This window comes from Branchiostoma belcheri, unplaced genomic scaffold (assembly GCF_001625305.1).
Source record: "Branchiostoma belcheri isolate BF01 breed outbred unplaced genomic scaffold, Haploidv18h27 scaffold132, whole genome shotgun sequence".
In the NCBI taxonomy this organism is placed as follows: Eukaryota; Metazoa; Chordata; class Leptocardii; order Amphioxiformes; family Branchiostomatidae; genus Branchiostoma; species Branchiostoma belcheri.
Window position 1 is genome coordinate 90,815 of NW_017802736.1, and position 23,593 is coordinate 114,407.

The 23,593-nt window shown below is 42.1% G+C and overlaps 1 protein-coding gene and 1 pseudogene across 1 annotated transcript in view; one reads left to right on the plus strand and one right to left on the minus strand.

Moving 5' to 3' along the window:
• Window positions 1-17,889, plus strand: part of LOC109464130 (polycystic kidney disease protein 1-like 2) — a 20,483-nt gene extending 2,594 nt beyond the window's left edge. The window contains 25 exon segments of the mRNA XM_019761069.1: window positions 2,754-3,056; window positions 3,899-4,006; window positions 4,312-4,370; window positions 4,790-4,870; window positions 5,312-5,380; window positions 5,498-5,635; window positions 6,095-6,185; window positions 6,301-6,455; window positions 7,147-7,389; window positions 7,739-8,225; window positions 8,628-8,776; window positions 9,335-9,559; window positions 9,941-10,105; window positions 10,219-10,379; window positions 11,071-11,249; window positions 11,423-11,913; window positions 12,333-12,450; window positions 12,983-13,224; window positions 14,125-14,299; window positions 14,570-14,655; window positions 14,657-15,248; window positions 15,399-15,651; window positions 15,823-16,100; window positions 16,615-16,711; window positions 16,830-17,889. Of these exon segments, the coding sequence (XP_019616628.1) occupies window positions 2,754-3,056; window positions 3,899-4,006; window positions 4,312-4,370; window positions 4,790-4,870; window positions 5,312-5,380; window positions 5,498-5,635; window positions 6,095-6,185; window positions 6,301-6,455; window positions 7,147-7,389; window positions 7,739-8,225; window positions 8,628-8,776; window positions 9,335-9,559; window positions 9,941-10,105; window positions 10,219-10,379; window positions 11,071-11,249; window positions 11,423-11,913; window positions 12,333-12,450; window positions 12,983-13,224; window positions 14,125-14,299; window positions 14,570-14,655; window positions 14,657-15,248; window positions 15,399-15,651; window positions 15,823-16,100; window positions 16,615-16,711; window positions 16,830-17,889 (6,005 nt within the window).
• A 3,512-nt stretch (window positions 17,890-21,401) lies between these two features.
• LOC109464116 lies at window positions 21,402-22,236 on the minus strand (annotated as a pseudogene).
• Window positions 22,237-23,593: the final 1,357 nt, after the last annotated feature.

Genomic DNA, 23,593 nt, shown 5'->3' on the forward strand with positions numbered 1-23,593 from the left:
AATTTAATGGATGACATCCTCTGAAGACCCCCAAACTAGTGCGCGCGGGCGAATAAAAAATTCCAGCCAAAAAGTATTTGGCACTATTGTCTAAGTATAAAATATCACATCAGAAATTAACAACCATTCAAAAATCACACAAAAGCTGCACTAAATGTTTCTGGATTGACCAAAATTTAATGTTTTAATGTGATAGGTTGTTGAGGTTTGTAAATAAATAGATAAATAAATTGTTATTTTATGTTATTATATATATATATATATATATATTATTTAGCTGCATGATTTTGTCAAAGCTGGGTTTTGTCAAAACCATGGGTTAACTGCTGAAAAGGTTTTTCCGACAAACTAGTGCAGGAACCTTTGCCACAACACTGGCCAGTCAGGCCTATTCTTGACTTGCCATAATTACGATGCATACACATCTCGTATTAAAATCATTGATGACTTCTCTGTCTTGCTCTCGCTTCAAGGCAACAATGAATTTCCAAAGTACATCAATGGCTTTCAGAGGTCTTCTGCGCATTTTTTAATCACATTATCTTTTATTTACAGTCCTGTGAACCAGCCTTTTTTTATCAACCAGAACCAAAAAATTCTCTCCACGGAGCCTTCTCAGACATTGCTTTTTCTAAATAACCGAATTTAATACCAGTATCTCTGTTACCCATCGTGGTGGGAGCCAAATGTGTTTAGCTGGTCAAACACGTATATACGTCTAGACTTAGTATAAAATATTACATTCCTGTTGTCTATGTTCATTACCTTGACCAGATAACAGCGGCTGTGCCCAGATTCGGAACAAACTATCAGGGGGAGGTTACACATGTTCCTGTCGACCGGGCTTTGAGCTAATGGAGGATGGTCATGGCTGTGAAGGTAGGGAACTTGTCATTGTCATTTTCCTTCCACATCTGTATGTATGTATATGGTATCCCGGGTAGTAGGGCTGCTTAGCAAACAACTTTGAATACCTGATACCCTGAAACCAAAATGCAGAATTATGAATACGTAATGCAAAAAACATTTCTCATAATACAATCAAAGGTGCAACCGATATTTGTTCAAGTTTATGCCCATGTTATGGAACCTTTGCCACAGCATGCTGTGTTTGAATGAAAGCTCGTCTGTGCTGGTAGAATCAGTAGTTGTAACTATTATGGATTATGATATCATGTAAAAGAGATATCAGAAGAAAGCCATTAAAAGTTCATGTATAATAAACCAAAAATTGGAAGCTGAAATTAGACCTTAAATTCTTTTTAGAAATTAGAACAGCCATAACCAAAGTATATAAACTAATGTTATTATTATCTTTAACCACTGAAGGCAACCATTATGCACTTGACTGTGTTAATTTGAGGATTTTCAGCCAATAACATTTCTCATTTTTTAATTCCTGCAGAAGATGAGTGTGCAACAGACAACGGTGGATGTGCCCAAACCTGCACCAAAGTCCCGGGAAGTTACACCTGTTCCTGTCAACAGGGCTTCGTGTTGATGGCAGATGCCCATGGTTGTAAAGGTATTGTTTAATTGTATCATGATTGATAGGTGATCATGATTGATTATATAAGTATATAGATAAAAGAATATTAAACACTCTCAGTGCAGGTGAAATTGGAGCTGTGCAGGTATTTCTGATGTCTACCTGCACCTAACCTGCACTGGTCCATGTGGATTGCTATTTGTTGCATTGACTGTTACCAACTACAAAGTATAAAAGAAGTAATGGTAATGGTTTTTGAATGTAGCTTTAGAATGATCCATACTTCCTCAATTCTGAGTTGTACAGGTAAAAGTTAGGTAACACTTGAAGGTGTTTCAGATCCTGAAGTTGCCTTAAAGTTTGTATTATCGTCTTTGCAGCTGACGAATGTGCGACAGAGAACGGCCGGTGTGACCATATCTGCACCAAAATCCCCCGAGGCTACAGGTGCTTCTGCCGACAAGGCTTCGTGCTTATGGAAGACGCCCACGGCTGTCGAGGTACAAAAAGTGCCGTTTTATGTGTGTTTGCCACACAGGCGTATATTTACACAGTGTAAATACGCAAAGCCCTTCTTGTTTGACTTTAACCTAAACACAATGTCATGTACAGGTCTTCTTCACATCAGTTCTGGGTTAATATTTATGGTTGAAAATTATTTATTAGCAGCATATTCTTTCAAGTGACTTTGACGTAATATCATGCATTTCTAACTAACTACACTTTTCTCTGTAATTAGCCCAATTCTAATACCAGCTTTACCTGGGAATGTTTTGAAATGCGGGTGTAATTAGAATTTTGATGCAACATGTAAAATGAAAGTCTAGTAAAAGGAACATGACGTTAACTCTTGTTGGTTTAATACTGAGTTCTTTATTTCACAGTGTGCGGCCACTGCCTGGGCGGGGACGTGAACTGTGACCCAGTATCGGGTGTCTGCTCGGCTGGCTGCCGGGATGGATGGAAAACACAGCTTTGTAATAAAGGTATCGTATGCACCAATAACAGTTGACTGTTCTCTTTCGCAAATTATGTATTAATCTTTATCCCTAAATTCTGTTTCATTTTTTTGATGTGGCATATGAAGTGGCATAATTTTGTGACCTGCGTTTACATGTTTCAGCATTGTTTAGAAATGCCTGTAATTCAAACATATCTGATCAATGAAGTTATAATGAGGTTATAATCACATGTTTGTTGCTCTATTTACATCTATCTTAAAAGTGAGCATTTTTAACTCCTGCTTTGATCCTTTTTCTTGCAGCTGTGGATCCACCAATGGACCTGGCCGTAACTGACATCACGGACGAAGGGTTCAAGGTCACCTGGTCTCCATCACCTGACCCTGACCTTCAGGGGTACCGTGTGGTGGTCTCCAACCTGGACATGACGACAGCTGTCAATCAGAGCACTGACGAGGCGTGGTTTCCGGTGGTCGGCCTGTTACCAGAGACTACTTACATCATCAGGGTGACTGCCCTGTTCTCTTCAGGTGGTTGGAGGTCACAGAGTGAGGCGGCAATGATACCGGCAACCACAGGTAGGGAGAGTCTAGCTGCTGTTGACTGTTGATATATCCAAAGATAGAACTTATTTTGACTCTTTATTGATACCAGAACATTGCCAGGTTGTGCATTGCTGGTTATGATGATTAAACATTTGTAAGCAAAGTTAGTTTTTTTTTTAATGCGTGCACTCTTTTACATGAGGAACTGTCAACCATAACTATGTAACTAATCAAAGGGTTCATCCTGGTTGTATTTAAAACCTATGGGAAAAATACTCGATTTAATGTACTATGTTTACTCCACATGCTTATCCCATATTATTTTGTCTTCCAAAAAGGAAATATTGGATTAAGTCAAGATACATGCTAAAACCTTAAAATTAGATTTGTATCAGAGTGCATGTACAGTCTCTTGTTTTTACCAGTAACGTTACTGTTCTTCTCACAAAAGATTTTGATAAATGCAGTGAATCTCTTAATCGCCACACTAACCACAATTCCAGCAACCACAATTCCTGCTGCTACAACCCAGAAGACAAGTCGGATGACCACCCGCCTTTCCACCAAACCTGCGACTTCGACCATAGAACAAGCATCTGAAGCTGGGTGGGACGAGGAATCATCTGATGACGGTAGGTGCCCAGCATTGAGACGCTGGAGAGACCATCATTAATTAAATGTGGTGGGCACTTTTAGAGTCTATGATGTTGCTATATCAACAATTCAGTCAGTACTAAAGCATGATCATGATAATTATGCTTTGCTCAATAACATGATATAAGCTCTGGTGTTAGTATCGTTACAATATACCTCAAAACTTTAGAAAATCATCACTTTAGATATATATTATTATTGGTATTTTGATGCTAATTGCAATAAATAAATATTGTTTTTATCTACAGCCACCACACCATCAGCTGCTGAAACAACTAAGCAGACAAGTGGGATGCCCACATCCATGTCCACCAGACCATCAACTCCAACTGCACAACTCGGATCGGATACCGATGGTATGTCTGTTTGCCTTTGAGCAAATTCATGGAGCAACCTGGTCACTTTTTACAAGGTTGTACAACATATGACATAGTCAACATACCAACATCTTATCTAGTGTGATAAAAGTATATGTTTTAGACTGGACAGGTGTAAATGTGCACATAGTCCCATAACTGTCTTCTTTTTCAGTGATCATGTGATCATTGTATCATGTCCTTCAATGTCAGATCAAGTAAAATAACGCTGTGCTTTGATGTCATTGCAAAGGTAAGCTGCGGTTATAATTAGTGATTGAATGATTATATTTTCTGTTGTGCAGGAACCACAGAGACCATCATCAGGCCGCCGGGCGGCAACAGGGCAACATCAGCTGATCAGGTAAACTGTGCAGTTCTACAGATGATGAGATTTTAGGGGACCCTTTCTACTAGATCTAGCAACTATTGAGTGGCCAAAATGGATTTTTATGACACATGGCTTTAGAAATAGACAAGGATCCATCCCATGATGTAAGACTATTATTTGAAAGACAACAAAACTTACAAAACACACAAGTCTTGTTAATTAAATAAGTTATTTAATTTGTACTGCCCTTAATTCCTGTCCAATAGTATAAAATGCAAATTACATGTATGTAATATTCTGACTCTTCTGAAATAATTCCTGTCCAATAGTATGGCACATTCATGTATTATGTAATATTCAGACTGTCCTGCCCTTAATGTCTGTCCAATAGTGTATTAACACGTTCTATGTAATATCAGACAGTGCTCCCTTTATTCCCATTTATTCAACAGGCTCTTGGTAACAGTCTGGAGAGCATCTCTGCAGAATCCGTCAGCTCAAGCCCACAGGATGTGCTCCAGATTCTGGCTCAGGTTTAGTCTCACTAAAAACTTTCTGTCAGCTATTCTCACAACAACATTATGTCACAGGGTTCTCCCTAGTAATGTGGAGTATGATGGTGCCGGGGTTAAACCACTCAAGGGGGCTCACGGCGGTCAGATGTATTTGTGCACACTGACCATACATGTATGTTTTATGCCAATTGACATTTCTGTTTGATATTCTATCATTAGCAGCACTATAAAGAGTCAATACAAACACATAGTAGCAAACTATAAGGTTCTATAACATGGACAGAAACTGGTAGAAAAGTATGGGTTGCTCCTTTGCTAAATTGGTATCATGAGAAATTGCCATGAACATATGGTGGTGTGTTTGTATTATCACAGTTACTGTGTAGAATGTTAAATTTACATGAACCTAGTCGCTAACTACCAACCTTTTCTGTAACTTTGTCGTTCTGTAATGAGAAGTCTGCAGATGTCTCTGGAGATGATGTTGTGTTGGGGCAGCCGGCATCAGCTGCTGAGGAAAAGGCGCAGGTAAGCCATGTTTGGTAGTCTGTAGATGTTAAACTTTGGGAAACATTTAGGAAAGCTGTTTGGACCAGATTAAGGAACAAAGGTTTTCAATCTTGTTTTTATAATCCGTTGTTGTAGATGTGCAGGAAGGCAATTAAAACTTTGGCCTCTGAAATGGGTCGGGCCCAGACACCGCAACATCTGCAAAGGATGTCTGAGTTATCATCACTTGTCATTAAGTCCTGTCCTGGCATTCCACAGGAGGATAAGGTACACGTCTATGATGGGAGTTTTACAAAGCTGAACCGTTTGACTCCTCACCTACATCTACAATCTTGACTACTCATGGAGTTACACTTGCAACTGTGCAGAAAACTATTATATTCTTTCTCTAATTCTATATGATTCTGCCTTTTGTTATGCATGGCTTGAGCCTATACTTTATTGTGTGGGCATCCTTTTTCTATGTTTATATCTGCAGCAAGGAATTGTTTGATACCATGCCAATGGCTATTAATCTTTCTCTGAAACTTAAATGAGCCGAACAAAAACATTTTATTTTTTACGTAAATCCATTTCAAAGACTTTTCTTACATAACGTCTTCACTAGAAATGCATTCTAAGTGGAAAACTGCCCAACATGTTTGCATATCTAGATGCTAGTCTAGCAACAAAAGTGTTGCTTTAAGACTTAGAAGCCTAATTTTAAAACAACAAATTTATGCTGTCCTATAGGACATGGCCATGGTTGTTCTGAAGTCCATCACCAGCAAACTGGACCAGCTGGACATGTCTGACCCGTCGACTGTCCAGTCTGTGGGAGGATGTAAGTACATTATGTCATGTTCACCAGTCATACTGTGCCTCATGTAATGTACTCTCAAGTTTGTTTTTTGTGTGCCTGTTTGTCCAGGAGAAACATTGTTTCTGTTCTACTGCAGCTCTGGTGGAGTCTGTTGGTTCTCTGCTTGAGGACCCAGAGAGAGATGAAGAGGCTGATGTGAAGCTCACTTCTGATTTTGAGGAGGACCAAAGTCTCTCTCCAAAGGAGCGCCTTCAAAAGGTGGAACAAAAGAAGCAGGAGAACCAAGCTAGGGTAACAAAAAGTCCCTGATGAAAATGATTTCTTTAATGCTTTATTTTACTCTACCATATAGCTATTTAGTCATGTACAATTTCCTTTTCTTTGCAATTAGACCTTCAAAATGTATCAAATCTCATCATTGTTAGTATTTGCATACCTGCAATAAGATTGTGAGATAAGAGTGATGTGAAATTTTGTAAGTAAAGCTGTCGAGATTCAATGTGCTTGTTCTTGCATCTTTGTTCTCAATTACATAGCTGCTATATGATTCATTTATTTGAGAATATTCCAGTTTTGCACTGGGGTAAGTTTGGAATAGTCCACTTTTGCATGGGAGGGAGATGGACTGAAATATGCTGAATTTGCTCCCGAGCAAATGTCGGCCTTTCTAGTATAGCTTACAGGGTTAGGCAGCAGGGAGAGTCTTGATTTTTCATGGTTGGTCATAGTAGACTGAAGTAGCCATTTGGCACCAAATCTGTATTGCTTAGGGAGCAGGGAGAAGGTTGAATTTAAAAAAGTCCTTATTTTTCATGGTTGATCTAACCAAGCAAATATTTTCTCAAATAGAATGTCATTAGCTACAATGAATTTTGTGTATATATATATATATACATGTTTTGTAACATCTCATGTTATTGAAAAAGAACTGAATCATCTGAGTGAGAGTAACTGATTGTGATGTCCTGTTGGTTCCTTACAGAGACGAAGATTTGTCCAGGAAGGCCGCCAGGTCCTGGACGGTCTGTTCAACGCCATCATCAGCGCCACGAGGCCAGGAGCCCCGGCGGTCACCATCAAGAGGGATGGCATCACACTGCGTGTCCAGAGGATCTCGGGCAACCAGTTTGGAGGCCAGGTCGTGCAGACGGATGATGGGAGCTTCCAACTACCGTCTAAAGTAGCGCTTTTCGCGGACTATACGCCGCACAACGTCGCTATGAAGGCACGTGTCATGTCATGTCCTCAGGTCATCAATGATCCTTGTCGTTCCTCTCATGTGTGATGATGTGAATGGAACAGTTCAATTCTCATCATTGTTTAAAACATTTATCTTACATCTGTCTTATGTTTTTTTCATTCACTGTAATTATTCACAGGACTGAGTGAGTGAGTGAGTGAGTGAGTGAGTGAGTGAGTGAGTGAGTGAGTGAGTGAGTGAGTGAGTGAGTGAGTGAGTGAGAGTGAGTGAGTGAGTGATACATTTTTTAGTACATAAATTTATCTATTTTGTTTATGACAGAATGTTACAAAACAACATGAGTTATTGATAAATTAATTTTGCTGTATTCCAGTTGACACAGTTTCAACAGAACCCTTTTACCTGGGGGCGTGGGGAGTACCAACCACGTTCGTCTGTCATGGAACTGTCACTCCAACAGAACAACTTTCCCGTGGCCTTCAACAACCTGACTGAAGACTTCAACATCACCATTCCGGCCAAATCCGGAAACAAACCAGCGACAACAACCGTCACCATCCCTGCCCAAGGAAACGGAAGTTCCAGATACCATTTGCTTAACCTCACCAACGCCGCAGAAGGCTTCCTGGTCACAATCACCCCGCTGAACACTAGCGTGGTTTACCGTGTGTCGGGCAGGTACGGCGGCCGCCCTGGTGACCAAAACTACAACATGTCCACAGAGACGTACATCCTACCCGAGTATTGTGCCTTGATGAAAACTCTGAGTGGCGAGGAAGACACAGAGAAGACAGAGGCAAGAATGTTCGTCTCGGGGGAGGATGGTCCTGTGGATTACAACATCAAGGTTGAAATACTTGGTGAGTAGTTTTCAAACACAAACATGCTTGACAGAACTAGAAGGTGAATGTGCCAGATAAAGTGGGATTGTCTTGTTCATAATGATCACACTTGGTTTGGTGATATCTGTTTTTTAAGGAAAATTATAATATCTAATGAATATTTGAAGAGGTTTTGAATGTTGGTATGTTTCAATCTACAGTGTGATATTTAAATTAAATGTAACATAGAAAGTTGCCTTATGTTGATGACCCAGTTTGCAATGTGATGTTTGCTTGCTTATCTAGAATCTTATCTAAAATCTCCATTGGCAAAATACAAAATACTATATTGTTTAACTTTACAAGGTACATTGTAACAATATGTTGCAATATTTGTATTTTTTCACTTCTCAGGTCTGTTTTAAATGTCCCTTTTTTCAGGACCAGTGACGGAGTGTGGCAGTGAGAAAAGAACCGACGTGAAGGAGCCACACGCCGCTGACTTCTACGCCTACAAGATAGAATGGGCCCGTTTGGGCTGTGTCTTCTGGAGCGAGACGCAGGAAGCCTGGAGAACGGACGGCTGCTCGGTGGGTACAGGCTCTCCTTGTTTTTGGGACGACTTCATTCTTAGTCTTCACGATTGTTAGAATAATACATGCATGTATTATGCTATTAAATACTTCATTACTAGAGGATTTGATTACGATAATATTATAAAATATATTTATATGTGACCTCTCACTTGATCACAATGCAGCAATAAGTAAATGCATAAAAATTGTTTTGTTATTAGAGAAGATATACTGAATCCATGACTAACCCCATCTGATTATAACAAGATATTACAAGAGTTTAATATACTGTTAACTTTTACTATTTAGTAAGCAATTGAGGCTGTTGACCATTCCTTGCTTCAGTGATGTAGAAAAAATAAAAATGTTAGGAAAATATGGACATACATCAATAAAAATTAGTTATCTTTATTCCACAACTTTCATGATCATAATATCATATTCTAAAGATGGTAAATAATAGATAAATGATGACTGCATGATTTAGAAAATAGGTTTTCCAAATTATGTCAAAGGACCCATGTTTGGAATTAATGTGATCTTAACAACATGTCTCTTTACTGCTTTCTACAGATAAGCAATCAGTCCACCATTACCAGCACTATTTGTCACTGCAACCACCTGACAGCCTTCGGGAGTGACTTCGCCACACCGCCGAACACCATCGTGTTCGAGGCGTTGAACTTCAGGGATCTTGCAGACAACGGTGCCGTCGTGGCGACCATCATTGCGGGGCTCTGTCTCTTCTCGCTCACATCAGTCGCGATCAAGATTGCTGAGCGTAAAGGAAAAGGGAAGGTAAGTGGGCGTCACCAGTCACCCATGTCAGGCCAACAGAAGTGGCATGTGTAATGTCAAGTCTTTGCTCTGTGGACCTGTTATTTCTAATGGATTTTCTGGTACTTTTTTCTCAATCAGCAATATCTATCATTAGTTTGGTAGTGAAATCCAGGCCTTTCCAACAAGCCACTTACGATCTCAAAGGCTCTCAACCCTGCCCTGTATGTACATATAAATAAAATCTAAAAAGTCTAAATAGCTAGCATACTTGCAATGTATCTGTATTACCTACCGTAAAGGTAGTTTTTTTATTCTTCAGTCAATCTACTGTGAGAGGTCAAGGTCAGTATGTACACGTATGTGAACATTTATGTTCTTTCTCTTCGTACATTGCTACAGTTAAATAGAACTGTAAGGTTGGACAATCTTCAAGACAACTTCCGGTACCGCCTCCTCATCTGGACAGGTGGAGCTAAGCATGCTGGGACAGAGTCTACCGTTGCCTTCAAGCTGTTCGGAGATGCAGCAAACACTGATGTGAGACTGGTCGACCTCACAGAGAAGGTTAGGCCATCAAATTTGGCACTGACCCCTCCTATTGTCATCAACCAACTTTCCTCTGCAGATGTTTTAACTCGCAGCATGTCCTAACAGGTGGAATTTCTGTTGCTGTTCAGGTTTTCACCCAAACCAGCCAGGTGACCCTGACCTTCAGCACAGCAGAACAGCTGGGTAAGGTGGAGCTGCTGCAGCTCATGCACGACAACAGTGGGGAGGGGAGCCGCGCATCGTGGCACGTGGACCGAGCAGCCGTGCAGGATCTCACCACGGGCAAATTGTGAGTCCAGCCAAGCGCTGTCTACTTTCATCCAATCATAGTCATGGGAGGGTTGTTCAATAAAGATTTTACCTGACCCACTTCCAGGTGCAGAAGAAGCTAAAATTGCTGTGTGCAATAAACAATACATGTCTCTTAGGTCTCTTTACTATGAACTTCTTGTTTCCTTGTTACTGAGAAACGTAGGTTTATTTGTGCTGCATTTTTCAAATTGAAATTTGAATGAGATTTTGGAACAGTTTGAATGTTGTGTGAAACATGTTTATCCCATTGCTGATGAGTGGTGTTTAAAGTGATGCAAAGGAACAACAGTACTGTAGATCTACTTAATATATAAAATGTTTAAAACCTAACATTTGAATGTCTTGATTTGCAATGTAGCGGAAGGAAGCTGTTGACAACTATTCAACCTATATTAACACTTTTGCAAGATATAGAAGAACTTTATTGCACAACAATTGCACATGGTACAATGTATGGCAAACTACATAAAGAAAGTAACAAACAACAAAATAAATGTGTTCGATAAGACCTGATGTCGATACATCTCAATATATGAGGTGTGTTTCTGTTTTATGAACCTCAAAACCAAACAGTTACTTACTTTATAATATGGTTTTCATTCAAACCAGCCAGGTGACCCTGGCAGTTAACAGAGTGATATTTCTTTTTTCTTTCATTGGAACTGTAGGTTCTATTTCTTCTGCGACGAGTGGCTGGCAGCCGACCGCGGGGACGGGCAGGTCGTGAAGACCTTTCCTGTCGCCTCTGAGGAGGACCTGCGATCCTTCGGGTTCCTGTTCCCGGCAAGTGTGCGCCATAACCTGGCAGAGGAACACCTAGTTCTGTCCGTCGCATTCAGGCCTGAAGGTATCATCAGTTTTGCTTTTTCAACTTTATCTTGGCTGACCTGAGGTAGTCTATAGATGTGTATGTCTAAAATTTACCTACTCTTTTTTCTATTTTTTTAAATAATGTTTCATCTGGAGCCGGTGTTGCTTTCATTCTTTATCATTAATACCAACATTGTGTTTCCTCTACAGGTAGCACGTTCACCCGCATCGAGAGGCTTGGCTGCTGCCTGAGTTTCTTCGCTACGTCCATGGTGTCCAGCGCCATGTGGCTGAGGGATGAAGTAGAAACCGAGATCGTGCGGGTCTTCAGCCTGGGGCCATTCTCCTTCACCTTGAACGGAGTCTACACGGGGTTCATGGCCAGCATCACCTGCCTTCCCGTTATCACAGCCATAGTGCTGCTGTTCCAGTACAGCCGGCCGAGCAGCAAGGGCGACCGCCGGGTCCGAGACGTGGAGACGGGCGGCCCACCTGAGGCATCCACCCAGAGGGGTCCAGCCAAGCGCCTGCCACACGGGTGCAGGTACGTGGCCTGGGTGCTGGCGATGCTGTCTTTCCTTGGGTCAGCTGTCTTCACCACGCTGTTCAGCATGCAGTGGGGCAGGGACAAGACCAACAAGTGGCTGTCTGCGTTCCTCATCACCTTTCTGGCAGACGTCTTCCTTATGGAACCAGGGAAGGTAAGGACATTATCTACTAATAGGTGATTATAGCTTAACAATGTCGTCATTATTATGTTTGTTTCAGGTGTGATATTTAAATTACTTTTATTGTTAACACCTAAAAATGCCACCTGTCAGCACCAATCAAGCTAGGATATCAATTTCATGATTACATTTTTGTTGTAGTTGCCATGTTTAATGTATTTACTGAGAATAGTCTATCATGGTAAACACATTGAAGTGCCACCTGCCGATAGCATTCAAGCACAATATAGTTGTATGAGCTATTTTGTTACCAAGACGAACATTTGTTTTCTTTAGCTTGAATTCAAATCTTGACTTACTTAATACATGCTGAAAACAAGCCATATCATATAGGATGATATCACCATCTTAATGGCTCAGACACCCTAACAACCAAGTCTTTTATCTTACAGATATTTCTTCTTGCCATCTTCACTTCATCCCTTCGCAAGACACAAGCCGTCAAGACGATTTTTGAAGAGAAACGGAGCCCCGTTTTAATTGAAGCCAATGCTATGTCAGGCTTTAACTGTAAGTTTGTAACATCAAGTACTAAGTTACGCCTAATTCCACCAGGTCACAAAATATCCACCACCCTGAAAAAATGTAAACACAGCATCACCAGTATATTAATACACTCTAGGACCTGTATACTACTACACGTATAATGTAAGTACATCTAAACCATGCATACTTGGGTGGTGCGGCACTATACATGTAGCTATATACTAGATAGAGATCATTTTCAAAGTGGCAGATATATGTAACCTGCTGGCAGATAAATGTTAATAGCGGTCACATCTGTAGAAACACAATGATTATTATATACCATAATTCTCTGATGATGAAATATTTGAAAGCTATAATACAGAATGTTTTTTATTTATTTCTGTTTTATTATAATTGTGAAAGAAAGCCATTTTCTGCATTGTGGGTGGGCTCCTGTTTTGTCAATTGATCTGACATTTCTTTTTGCTTCCATTTGTGGTGTTGTTTCCACTTTTCCAACAAATACAGACCATACTGACTTCACTATTTTTCATGCTTACTACATTTTGTACAGGCGATGCATTTCGCACAAGGAGAAAGATGGAGCAACTTTCGATGACGTCCCTTATCAACATCAAACAAGAAAGGAAGAAGCAGCGCAGGGATAGGAGGTTTGGCGAAATCCTTCGGGACATCATGGTGTCTTGCTTTTACGTGCTGCTTGTCCTCAGCATCACCAACGAACACCACAGCACCACCCAGGCCTTCTATCAGACACAGAGTGCAACCAACACTTTTGTGCAGTCCTTGGACGAGGTAAAATCATTACAGGGCCTTACGTTGTACATTGGTGTCTGCGATTACTAAATCATTGCATCGGTCAGATTATCCTTTCAAGCCAGTGGAAACCCTTTAGTCATGTTGACATAACAAATAAGTTACTTATTCCCCAAGATTATTCTTTTCAAATTATTAAGTTGTTCTTGTAAATTATTGTTTTGAACAAAAAGAGTAAAGACCATGGAATTTGAATGACTTGAAATATTCATCTATAATTACATAGCTGTCAGTTGAAATAAGGAGCAACATTAATTGTGTTGATCTAATTTGCAAAACTATGAGACTGAATGAACTTCAGAGAAGATATGGTATGAATGGATAATTTCAGACAATATATGTCAACTTGCAAAAGTATGCCTCTGAACCATGACTGTTCCCAAACACTATACATGTGTATGTATATATAATGAAGTAAATTTTATCTGATTCAATGTTTCTATCTTGTACCAGAAAATTGAAGAACAATGACAGATTTCACTTAAAAATCAATGAAAAGTCATGAAAATTTTCTTAACCACTGTATCTTCTACAATGCACAGAATCAGAACATAATTCAAATGTCCACCATTTTTGTAATGAGGAATTTACAACCTGACCTCTCAGCAGTTTTATACCCTATGTTGTATCCTCATTTCCCGTGTCGTATTTCATTGCTATGTTGCATTTTATTTGCTATGTTGTATTTAAGTTACGTTTGCTTCTTGTATATGTATGTATGTATAGTATAATGCAGTGTTTGTATTCAATACGACTCAATAAGACTAGTGTTGTATTATTGATTGTACGCACTAATGGAGATCGATCAAATAAACAAACAAACAATTTACAACAATATTTCTTTGTTCAGTAGAATTACCAGTTTTCTTTTATCCACAGGTAAATGATGCTGATACCTTCTGGTCCTGGCTGAACGGGACCGCTATGGAGAACTTCTACCCGGAGACTTCCTACAATAACAACAAGCTTCGCTGGCAGGATAAGGCCTTCACAGCAGACATGCAGTCGGTCCTGGTCGCCCCGCCTAGCATGATCCAAGCCCGAGTAAAGCAAGGTGGGTGGAACCACTTTGCACATAGAACATTTGCTGTGGGCTCAGGCTAACATTACCACAGATGTGTGTATTTACCACATACCAGAGGAAACGTGAGTAGTAAAAAGTTACATTTGACAAATTCAAAGGATTATTATGATCTTCTTATTCATCAAAAATATTTCAAAGACACCTACCAAAAATTAAGAGGATGCCAAAATAACAAAACTGTTAACCTCTGATTTGTGACTTACTAGTACTTTTTGTCCTTTCCATCTCCTGCCATCCCAGGGCTGTGTACAGTGCCAGCAGCAATGCAGCAGTCGTTTGACGAATGTTCATCAGGGTACAATGAACACACCAAGGAGACCGGGGCGTTTTCGAAAGGGTTGGGAAAGGGTCATGAATATGTCAGCGATGGAGTCAGAAGCCCCTGGATGGACCTACCTCCACAGTGGATACACCAGTCTCCCCATCTACGGTGTGACAACGCAGTACTGGGGAGACGGCTTCGGGCTGAACCTGGGAAAATCTGCAGACGAGATGCGAAGCATCCTGGCAGAGCTGAAGGCCAACCGTTGGATCGACAAGCGGACGAGGGCCATCTTCTTAGAAGCGTTGCTCTACGACGGGAACCTGGATCTGTTCACATCGCTGACGATGGTGTTTGAATTCTCCGAGACGGCCGGAGTTTTCACCCATCATCGCATGCAGGCCTTCCGACTTCATCAACGGCTGGTGACGATCGGGTACATCTACGTCCTGCTGGAAATCACTTACGTCATCGTTCTTCTCTACACACTGTGGAAAGAGATGAAAACTGCCCGTGCAGCCGGCTTGGCCTACCTGAGGGAGCCATGGAAGGTTTTGGAAATCTTCAATTTCTTCTTAGCATTTACTGTCATCGCCTTGTACGGCTTCAAGAGAACCTACAGCTCCATGGCTCTGGCAGCGATCAATGCTGGGAAAGGTGTGTTTCAGATTTACGCAAAAATGTTGCATAAATCATTCATATCATATAAAAATTTCACAGCAAGGTATTATCATTTTACACTGTTCTAACTATATGCAACGCTCTTCTTTTTTTTTTTTTTTTCAACAAATGGCTCTTCTTTTAAAGATGAAGTCCACCATTTCCGATCTGCGGTGAACGTGAGCCTGGTTTACGGCTGGTTCCTGGCCTTCCTGACGTTTGTCAACATGATGAAGTTCCTCCGGCTGCTGAGGTTTAACCCATTCCTCGCCAAGCTGATGTCCATGATCCGAGGGATGTCGGTGGAGTTCTCTTCCTTCACCGTCTACCTCTTCCTCGGCATGTCAGCATTCGGCGTCTACGGTTATCTCAAGTTCGGCCTTATTGTGGAGGAGTACAGGTAAAGAAACATAGATCCTATTTGTATCAAATACAAACTTTTAGTTAAAAAACTAATACCCCTTTTTCAACTTGGTTTTAGTACTGCAGTAGGGATACAAACCTTGTGACTTGAAATTTGATGATGCAGGTTAGGTTATCATGACTGTAACAATGATTTGATTTTTTTCAGCACCATCAGCAAGTCCTTCTCTACCCTGTTCCAGATGTCTCTTGGGAACTTCTACTACTACCAGCTTTGGGAGGCAGCCCCCATCCTCGGCCCCATCTACTTCATCACTTACACTTGCATAATCTTCCTGGTGCTGATGAACATCGCCAGGGCGATCATCGACAGCCGCCTTCCCGATGTGCGGAACCACATCATGTCTGAGGAGGACCAGTACTTCATCCAGGGGTTGTGGGAACGCTTCACGGCCTTCTTCGGCTTTTGGAAGGTGCCAGTCGCAGGTAGCGTAGTCCTCGGTTGAACCAACCGAGAAAGTCTATCATTTTTTGGGTCTCAATTTTGTTGGAAAGTGACTTGCTTGGTCCCTACACTAGTTGGCAAATTATGAACTTGAACCCAGGATCTTTGCTTCATCAGACATCACTCCAGTTATAATGCTACAGAACCACCCTCCCGGAATCCCTTTGTTTCTTCTCCCCCACTAAGTTTTACTTTGTTTACTCAAAACAGTTGGTTTCTCTTCATTCATATCTGGTGTAAGCTAATATATAATAATTTGCTGCATATGTTATCAAATAGCAAATATCAAATTATTGTTTTATTGTCTGCTGCTCAAAGTATGTTATCATGATTAGTAATTATCATAATCTCAGTTACAGGGAGGCCCTGGAAAAAGTAGCTGGCCTTCTCTGCATGTTTCTTAATATGAACATGTATCAAGCTTTGTTATTACCGTAAATAATTTATTTCATGTGTGATTAAAGAACACTGATTGAACCATTTACATTGGTATAGAAAACAACTCCTTGGACACTCTTCATGACAGCCTGGTCGAGGTGGAGATTAAAGTGAAGAAACTGTGGCTGCAGAGGCAGTTCCTCTTCAACCTCGAGTTAGTACACATTTTACACAAAAATGGTTTTGAGCACAGTGTCTAAAATAGCCTTGATTTGTTAAAGATAAACATACAAGATTTTTAGAAACTCACTCAAACACCTCTATCCTCACAGGATGAAGGACGCAGACCTCCCCGCAGAGCCTGAGTTTATTCCGACTGTCAAAGATGTCGCCGATGCTACATCAGTTGAACTTCATGTCCCCAAAGGAGGCTGCCGCATCATCGCGGTCCGTCCTGTATCCCCAAACAGCCGCGCAGATGGCAGCAGGCAAGCGAGCTGCTCCGACAGCAAGGCGCCGGTGGTGGTGGCATCCGGGTCTCCATCAAAAGAGGACACCCAGGAAAGCCACCAAACAAGTGGCAAGAAGTCGGCCAAGAGAGCCCAAATTGATCTGAATCTGAATCGTGTTTTTCACTATAAGTATTATTACTATAAGGAGTGTGAAGTGGGGAGGCCAAGTGTCAACTTGAGCGCTGGTGACAAGGCGGTTCTGACAAACAACGAGATGCTGACAGACGACCTCATCCAGGCTGCCCAGAGGCTGCTCCACCACCAGTACCCGGCACTCCAAGGCCTGGAAGCCCCTACAGTTGGTCTCTGCGAGGACGGGTTTGCCAAGATGACAGGAAAGGGGCTATAAATCCACCACAACAGAAGAGCGCACTGGGTTCTGTCGTCTTACGCAGGCGGACAGGTGCGCCTGTATGACAGCATTGGCGCCGACATGACCGCATCTCTGCAAGTCCAGCTTTACCAGACCTACGCCGCGTTTGCCGACCAAGAGAGGAACATCCTGACCATCATCCTACCAGAGGTACAGCGTCAGAAGAATGTCTTTGATTGTGGGCTGTTTGCCATCGCCTGGGCAGTGGACATCGCACAGGGACAAGACGTGAGCAGCATTGCGTATGACGACAGGGAGATGAGGAGCCATTTGGAGAACTGCTTCAAACAAGGGAGGCTTACACCATTTCCTCATCTGACCAACCGGAGGAAGAAAGTCGGTCTAACCAGGGTCAGCAGAATCTCGCTGGTTTGCTGCTGCAAGCAGGAGGAGGGTCTGGGAAGGATTGAGGCGTGCAGGGCATGTCAGAGGATCTTTCACGTCAGCTGCCTGCCTGTCTGCCCTCCCAGTGATGGCACATGGAAATGTGGAGACTGCGCCGTGTAAAGTACAAAATGCACTGTAAAAACTGGTTAACATCTGAATAAACAGTTTGCCTTCTTGTGGAAGGAAAAAAAATGATAGAAACCTGGCTTGGCCGTCTCAGGAATGATGGCAAAATGTTATCACACCAGTAACTGAGTAATTTTTTTTGCCAATTTAGACTATTTCACTATTATTATACATGTATAATCTACACTGTATTTAATATGGCTTTGATAGGTACACTGTCAGGTAATTTGCTGCCAGGACATTTCAAATAATTTCTCTTAGTGTATCATGTCACAGTGTGTTATGTGTTACAGTTTATCTGTAAATATGTTTAAAACATTTGTAAATAGCAAGAATTATCAGTTATTTAGTTACAAGACAACAACAATGGTTGAACTTCAATATTTTGTGATTTCAAGATCTGTAAAGGAAATCAGATGGAGTTTTGATTTTTTGTTCATGAATGTTCACTGTTCGGGAACAACACTTCTGTCAAATGGTTGCTTTGAAGCTTCATAGTTCTAAGCAAATGTATAATTTTGTCGTATGTATAATTTTGTCATGGAAGAACTTGCTGTATCAAAAATTTTACTAAGGACATGGCATCTACAATATTTCTTGTCTCAAACTTTTACGAGATTTAGGCCACACCAATTTATTCAACTGGTTCTCAGATTTGCCCGCGTCTTCTTCTGGTTTGCAAAAGAAAAAAAAACTAGTTCAACTAGTTGAAGAAAGCTCCTTGCCTTCCTGGTTGTTACAGTTTATCCATCTTTTAATGCATTGATATTGATGAAAAGGTTGAAATTCATTCCTTGAATAATTAGCAAGTAAACAAAAAAAACAGCCTGATATGTTGACCTCCGTACCTTTTGGGGCTATCAGAGGATGTATTTGACTTGACTTTGAATGTCGCTTTCTTTTTTTCATCTTAAAAAAATCCGAGGACCAACAAGAATCAAATTAGTGTGGGCTTAGAAGTATTTACAACTAACTACATTTTGTTGGTGAAAAGACGGGCTGAATAAAAGTTCAAAGGAACTACAGCTGGTGTGTTACGCCGAAGGGCGGTCATACAGATACAGAAGCTGGTGTGTTATGCTGAAGGGCGGTTATACCGGCTATACAGATACAGAAGCTGGTGTGTTACGCCGAAGGGCGGTCATACCGGCTATACAGATACAGAAACTGGTGTGTTACGCCGAAGGGCGGTCATACCGGCTATACAGATACAGATACAGAAGAAGTCTACGGCTCCAGCATTGTTACTAAAGGATGATGGTGGTGAAGGTTTCATGAAGGCACGAAGAACAGCCCTCAGTTGTCTTGTTGTAGTTGTGCCTCTCAGAGCCGAGCTCTGTGTGGCTGTTGCGCAACGAGTTGTGACAAACTTGAACGCATGACGTATATGGGCGTCTTGGTTGTCTGCATCTGACGTGACGTGTGACATTAAGGTGCTTGAATGAACACCTCAAAGCGCCATCTGTCGAGAAATAGATCAACTGCAGCGTATCAATTGGGAAGTTTACTTTTTGTGATGGATATTTTAGTAAGGGTTAGTCATGTACGCAATGTCTAAACGCGGAAATCACTACAGCACAAATGCTCGGTGAAAGAGGGTAGTCAAACTAGACCTGTCCATGTCTTTATTGCCTTTGTTACAAACTCAGAATTGGGCTCCCGCAGGTTCACTTTAATAGTAAATATGTTGAACAAACCATGTATGGCAGTGAATTGTAATCTTGAAGTACAATATAATCGATATTAACCTACTGTTCCGGCTGTACATCACCATTACAAGACCTACGTTAGATCTTGAGTACGCGGATATTGTCTGGGCTGGCCTCACTTTACGTGACCAAAGGACATTAGGATCTATTCAGTACCAAACAGCCAGTTTTATCAGTGGTCACTTTGGGCTCCCATACCTTTCCTACAATAGTCTCTACACAGAACTGTCTCTACCGGTACCATCCCTCCAGTTTCGACGCAAGTTTCACACTGCAGTAACCATGTACAAACTGTTGAACGGTCGCTGTCCTCCACACCTGCAAAGTCTGCTACCTCGAGCGCCAGCGTCCGCCACAGAATCCCGGTATCCCTTACGGAATAGTGAACACTTATCCATTCCCGTTTGTAGAACCACCAGGTCCCAGAGAACATTTGTGATCAGAGCTATAACCATCTGGAATACTCTCCCTAGCGAAACTCGAACAACCCGCTCCATCAGCTCCTTTAAAAACAAACTATGGACAATACTTGATAAATACTTGACGACAACCACTTAGTAAAACTGTACGAGTTCAATAGAATTGTATTGACAATGTAAATATAGTGCACAACGTAATTATAGTAAATGCATGACGTCTAGGCCAGATTTCATAACCTGTTAACCCTTAGACTGCAGCATCTGTTATGTAATAGTATGTTAACCTGACATGTAAATATAGTACACAATGTAATTGTAGTAAACGCATGACGACTAGGCCGGATCTCATAGCTTGTTAACGTTAGGCCGCAACATCTGTTATGTAATAGTATGTTTATCTTAAGTGTAACTGACACTGTTAGCTGTTACCTGTTCCGAATTGTTTATGTTCTTGTTGTGAGGGCTAGCCCTTTATAATAGCCTCCGGCTAGTTGGGCAGTCCTGGCTGTATTCATCTAGGGGCTGTTGGAGTAGCGCTTCGTACGTGCTAGAATTGGGTCAAATTTCTTTTTTTTTTTTTTGCCTTGTTTTGCCTCCGCGTGAATTCCGATATGTCGGGATAGGGCAGCCCTGGGGGCTACAGAATAGTCACACTGGTCACACTTGTAGGGGTTTTCTCCTGTATGTGTCATTAGATGTGCTTTCAAAGCAGACTTACATGAAGTAGATTAGTCACACTCCCCACATTTGTAAGGTTTTAGTCCTGTATGGATTTTCATGTGTTGGGATATGCCGGTCCTTGCAGCTGTCCTGAATCCACACTCCCCACACATGTAGGGTTTGTCACCGGTGTGTATTGATAGATGAACGTCCAAATTACTTTTCCGTGCTGCAGAATAGTCACACTGGTCACACTTGTAGGGTCTTTATCCTGTATGGGTTCTCATATGTAGGGATAGGCTACGCCTGTAAGCTGTCCTGTACCCACACTCCTCACACATGTAGGGTTTCTCACCAGTGTGTTTAACCACGTGCCTTCCCATATCACCTTTGCTCTCCTGTACCTGTGAGGTTGACTTGTTGACAGGTCGGGGAAAGTTCACATCACACGTTTTCTGCTGCGGACCCATGTCTGTTGTCTGGGTCTCCCTGCTGTCACTCTCCTTCCCAGGGTGTTCAGTACAAGCCATCTCCTTCCCAGGTTGTTCAGTACAGCCCATCTCCTTCCCAGGATAACCCATCCCCTTCCCAGGATAACCCATCTCCTTCCCAGGATGGCTCATCTTCCCAGGATGTTCAGTAGTCAAATCCGCATGAATTCCAATATGTCGAGATAGAGCAGTCCTGGAGGCTACAGAATAGTCACACTGGTCACACTTGTAGGGTTTTTCTCCTGTATGTGTCATTAGATGTGCTTTCAAAGCAGACTTACGTGCTGCAGAATAGTCACACTGGTCACACTTGTAGGGTTTTTCTCCTGTATGCGTTCTCATGTGTTGGGATATGCCGGTCCTTGCAGCTGTCCTGAATTCACACTCCCCACACATGTAGGGTTTGTCACCGATGTGTATTGATAGATGATCGTTCAAATTACTTTTCCGTGCTGCAGAATAGCTTCACTGGTCACACTTGTAGGGTTTTACTCCTGTATGGGTTCTCATATGTACGGATAGGTGAGACCTGTAAGCTGTCCTGTATCCACACTCCCCACACATGTAGGGTTTCTCACCAGTGTGTTTTGCTACTAGATGTTGGTCCAAACTGATTTTCTGTGCTGCAGAATAGCTACACTGGTCACACTTGTAGGGTTTTTCTCCTGTATGGGTTCTCATGTGTCGATTTAAGTCAGACTTGCGAGTTGTCCTGTACCCACACTCCCCACACATGTAGGGTTTGTCACCAGTGTGTTTAACCACGTGCCTTCCCATACCTTTGCTCTCCTGTACCTGTGAGGTTGACTTGTTGACAGGCCGGGGAAAGTTCACATCACACGTTTTCTGCTGCGGGCCCATGTCTGTTGTCTCTTTCCCAGGGTGTTCAGTGCAGTCCATATCCTTCCCAGGTTTTTCAGTACAGTCCATCTCCTTCCCAGGATGTCCCATCTCCTTCCCAGGGTGTTCAGTAAACGCCATCTCCTTCCCAGGGTTCTTATCACAGTCCATCTCGTTCCCAGGATGTCCAACACATGGGTCTCCAGTAGGAGGTTCACAGCTGGACTCTTTCTTTTCAGTTCTATGGGGAGTGGTCAAAGACAGACAAATTATAATTTGATACATGTAACATGAAGTACATCTGAAAAAGTACTGCTCTATGCTCTAACATTCTAATAATTAAAACCTTAGGACTAATCTAGTATAATGATCTGAAGTAACCCCCAAGGAAAAACGGATACATTTCAGTCAAGTATTCCCGAGGGGGGGCTACAAAGAGCTCATAAAATGTCGGTACAAATGTTTGAAAGACCTGAAGAAAAAATGATAATGATAATTTAGAAGTCTGAGATTCTTTTTTTTTTCAAAACCACCTTTTAAATCTGACCAGAGTCTAAGTAAGTGCGCAGTAAATAGCCGGAAACGTGACTTTGTTTGGTATGTTTTGGCCGCGATATCCCCGATATCGTAATATCTGTGTACATATATTTGTATTTTCTAAAAAGCCTGTTAGTTGTATCCTTTATAGGTGGCGTAATGTTGGTGGTGCAGCGAAGACTTCCTGGTATTAGTCCGCGCGGATGGTTATGTGGCCTTTTCGCCTGACCGGAGCGGCACCCCTTTCCACCAAAAGAGTGAAAAATCCCGACCCGCGTTTAGTACAGAAATGACAGCCCGTCGGGCTGAGGGTGTCAAATTCGGAAGGGATTCGAAACTCCGGTCCGAGACCTTCTGGTAGGTATAGCCAGGCAAACAGCATGTACCCCCCCCCCCATTAAAAGTGGTACAGTCCAGAAAACTGGTTCAAATCCAAAACTCGCTGATGCAGTTTTTTTCCCGTCATCCTGTCATCCTAAAGCAGAAAGGCAAAAGTACCGAAGTAACGGGTTCCTTTCTCAGCACTCGGTATACAGAGGTGAGGCGGCTTCCGTCCTAGATCTCCAGGGGTCAAAGGACAGAGACGTCAACACTTGGTGCCCAGTGTCGGCGGCTTCAGCACTGGAAACTCTAAATCGGCAAATCAAACCTTGTCTTTGGAAAGGGTATCGAGATGCCGCCTTTGAACTCTAACACTTATATTTTCGAGATCGGACCGCCCGGGAAGCAAATTATAATCGGGGCGACAAGGTGATCGGCAGGACTATACTGCAAGGCTCAGATCCTGACATTTTTTTACAGACATAGACTTGGCCTACGATACTGTTCCGTACGCCGCGCGACCGACGTAAGCACCAGAGGCCCAGTGCCGAAATGATTTGAGAACTCGGCTTCCAGCACCAAGAGTCACCGAGCACTGGAACGATTCAGTGAGGACCCGTTACTTAGGGACTTCGGCACTTGCTATCCAGTGATGAACGGCCTCCGAGCGCTGGCTATCCAATGGTGAACGGCCTCCGAGCACTGGTAGCGAGTGCCGAGT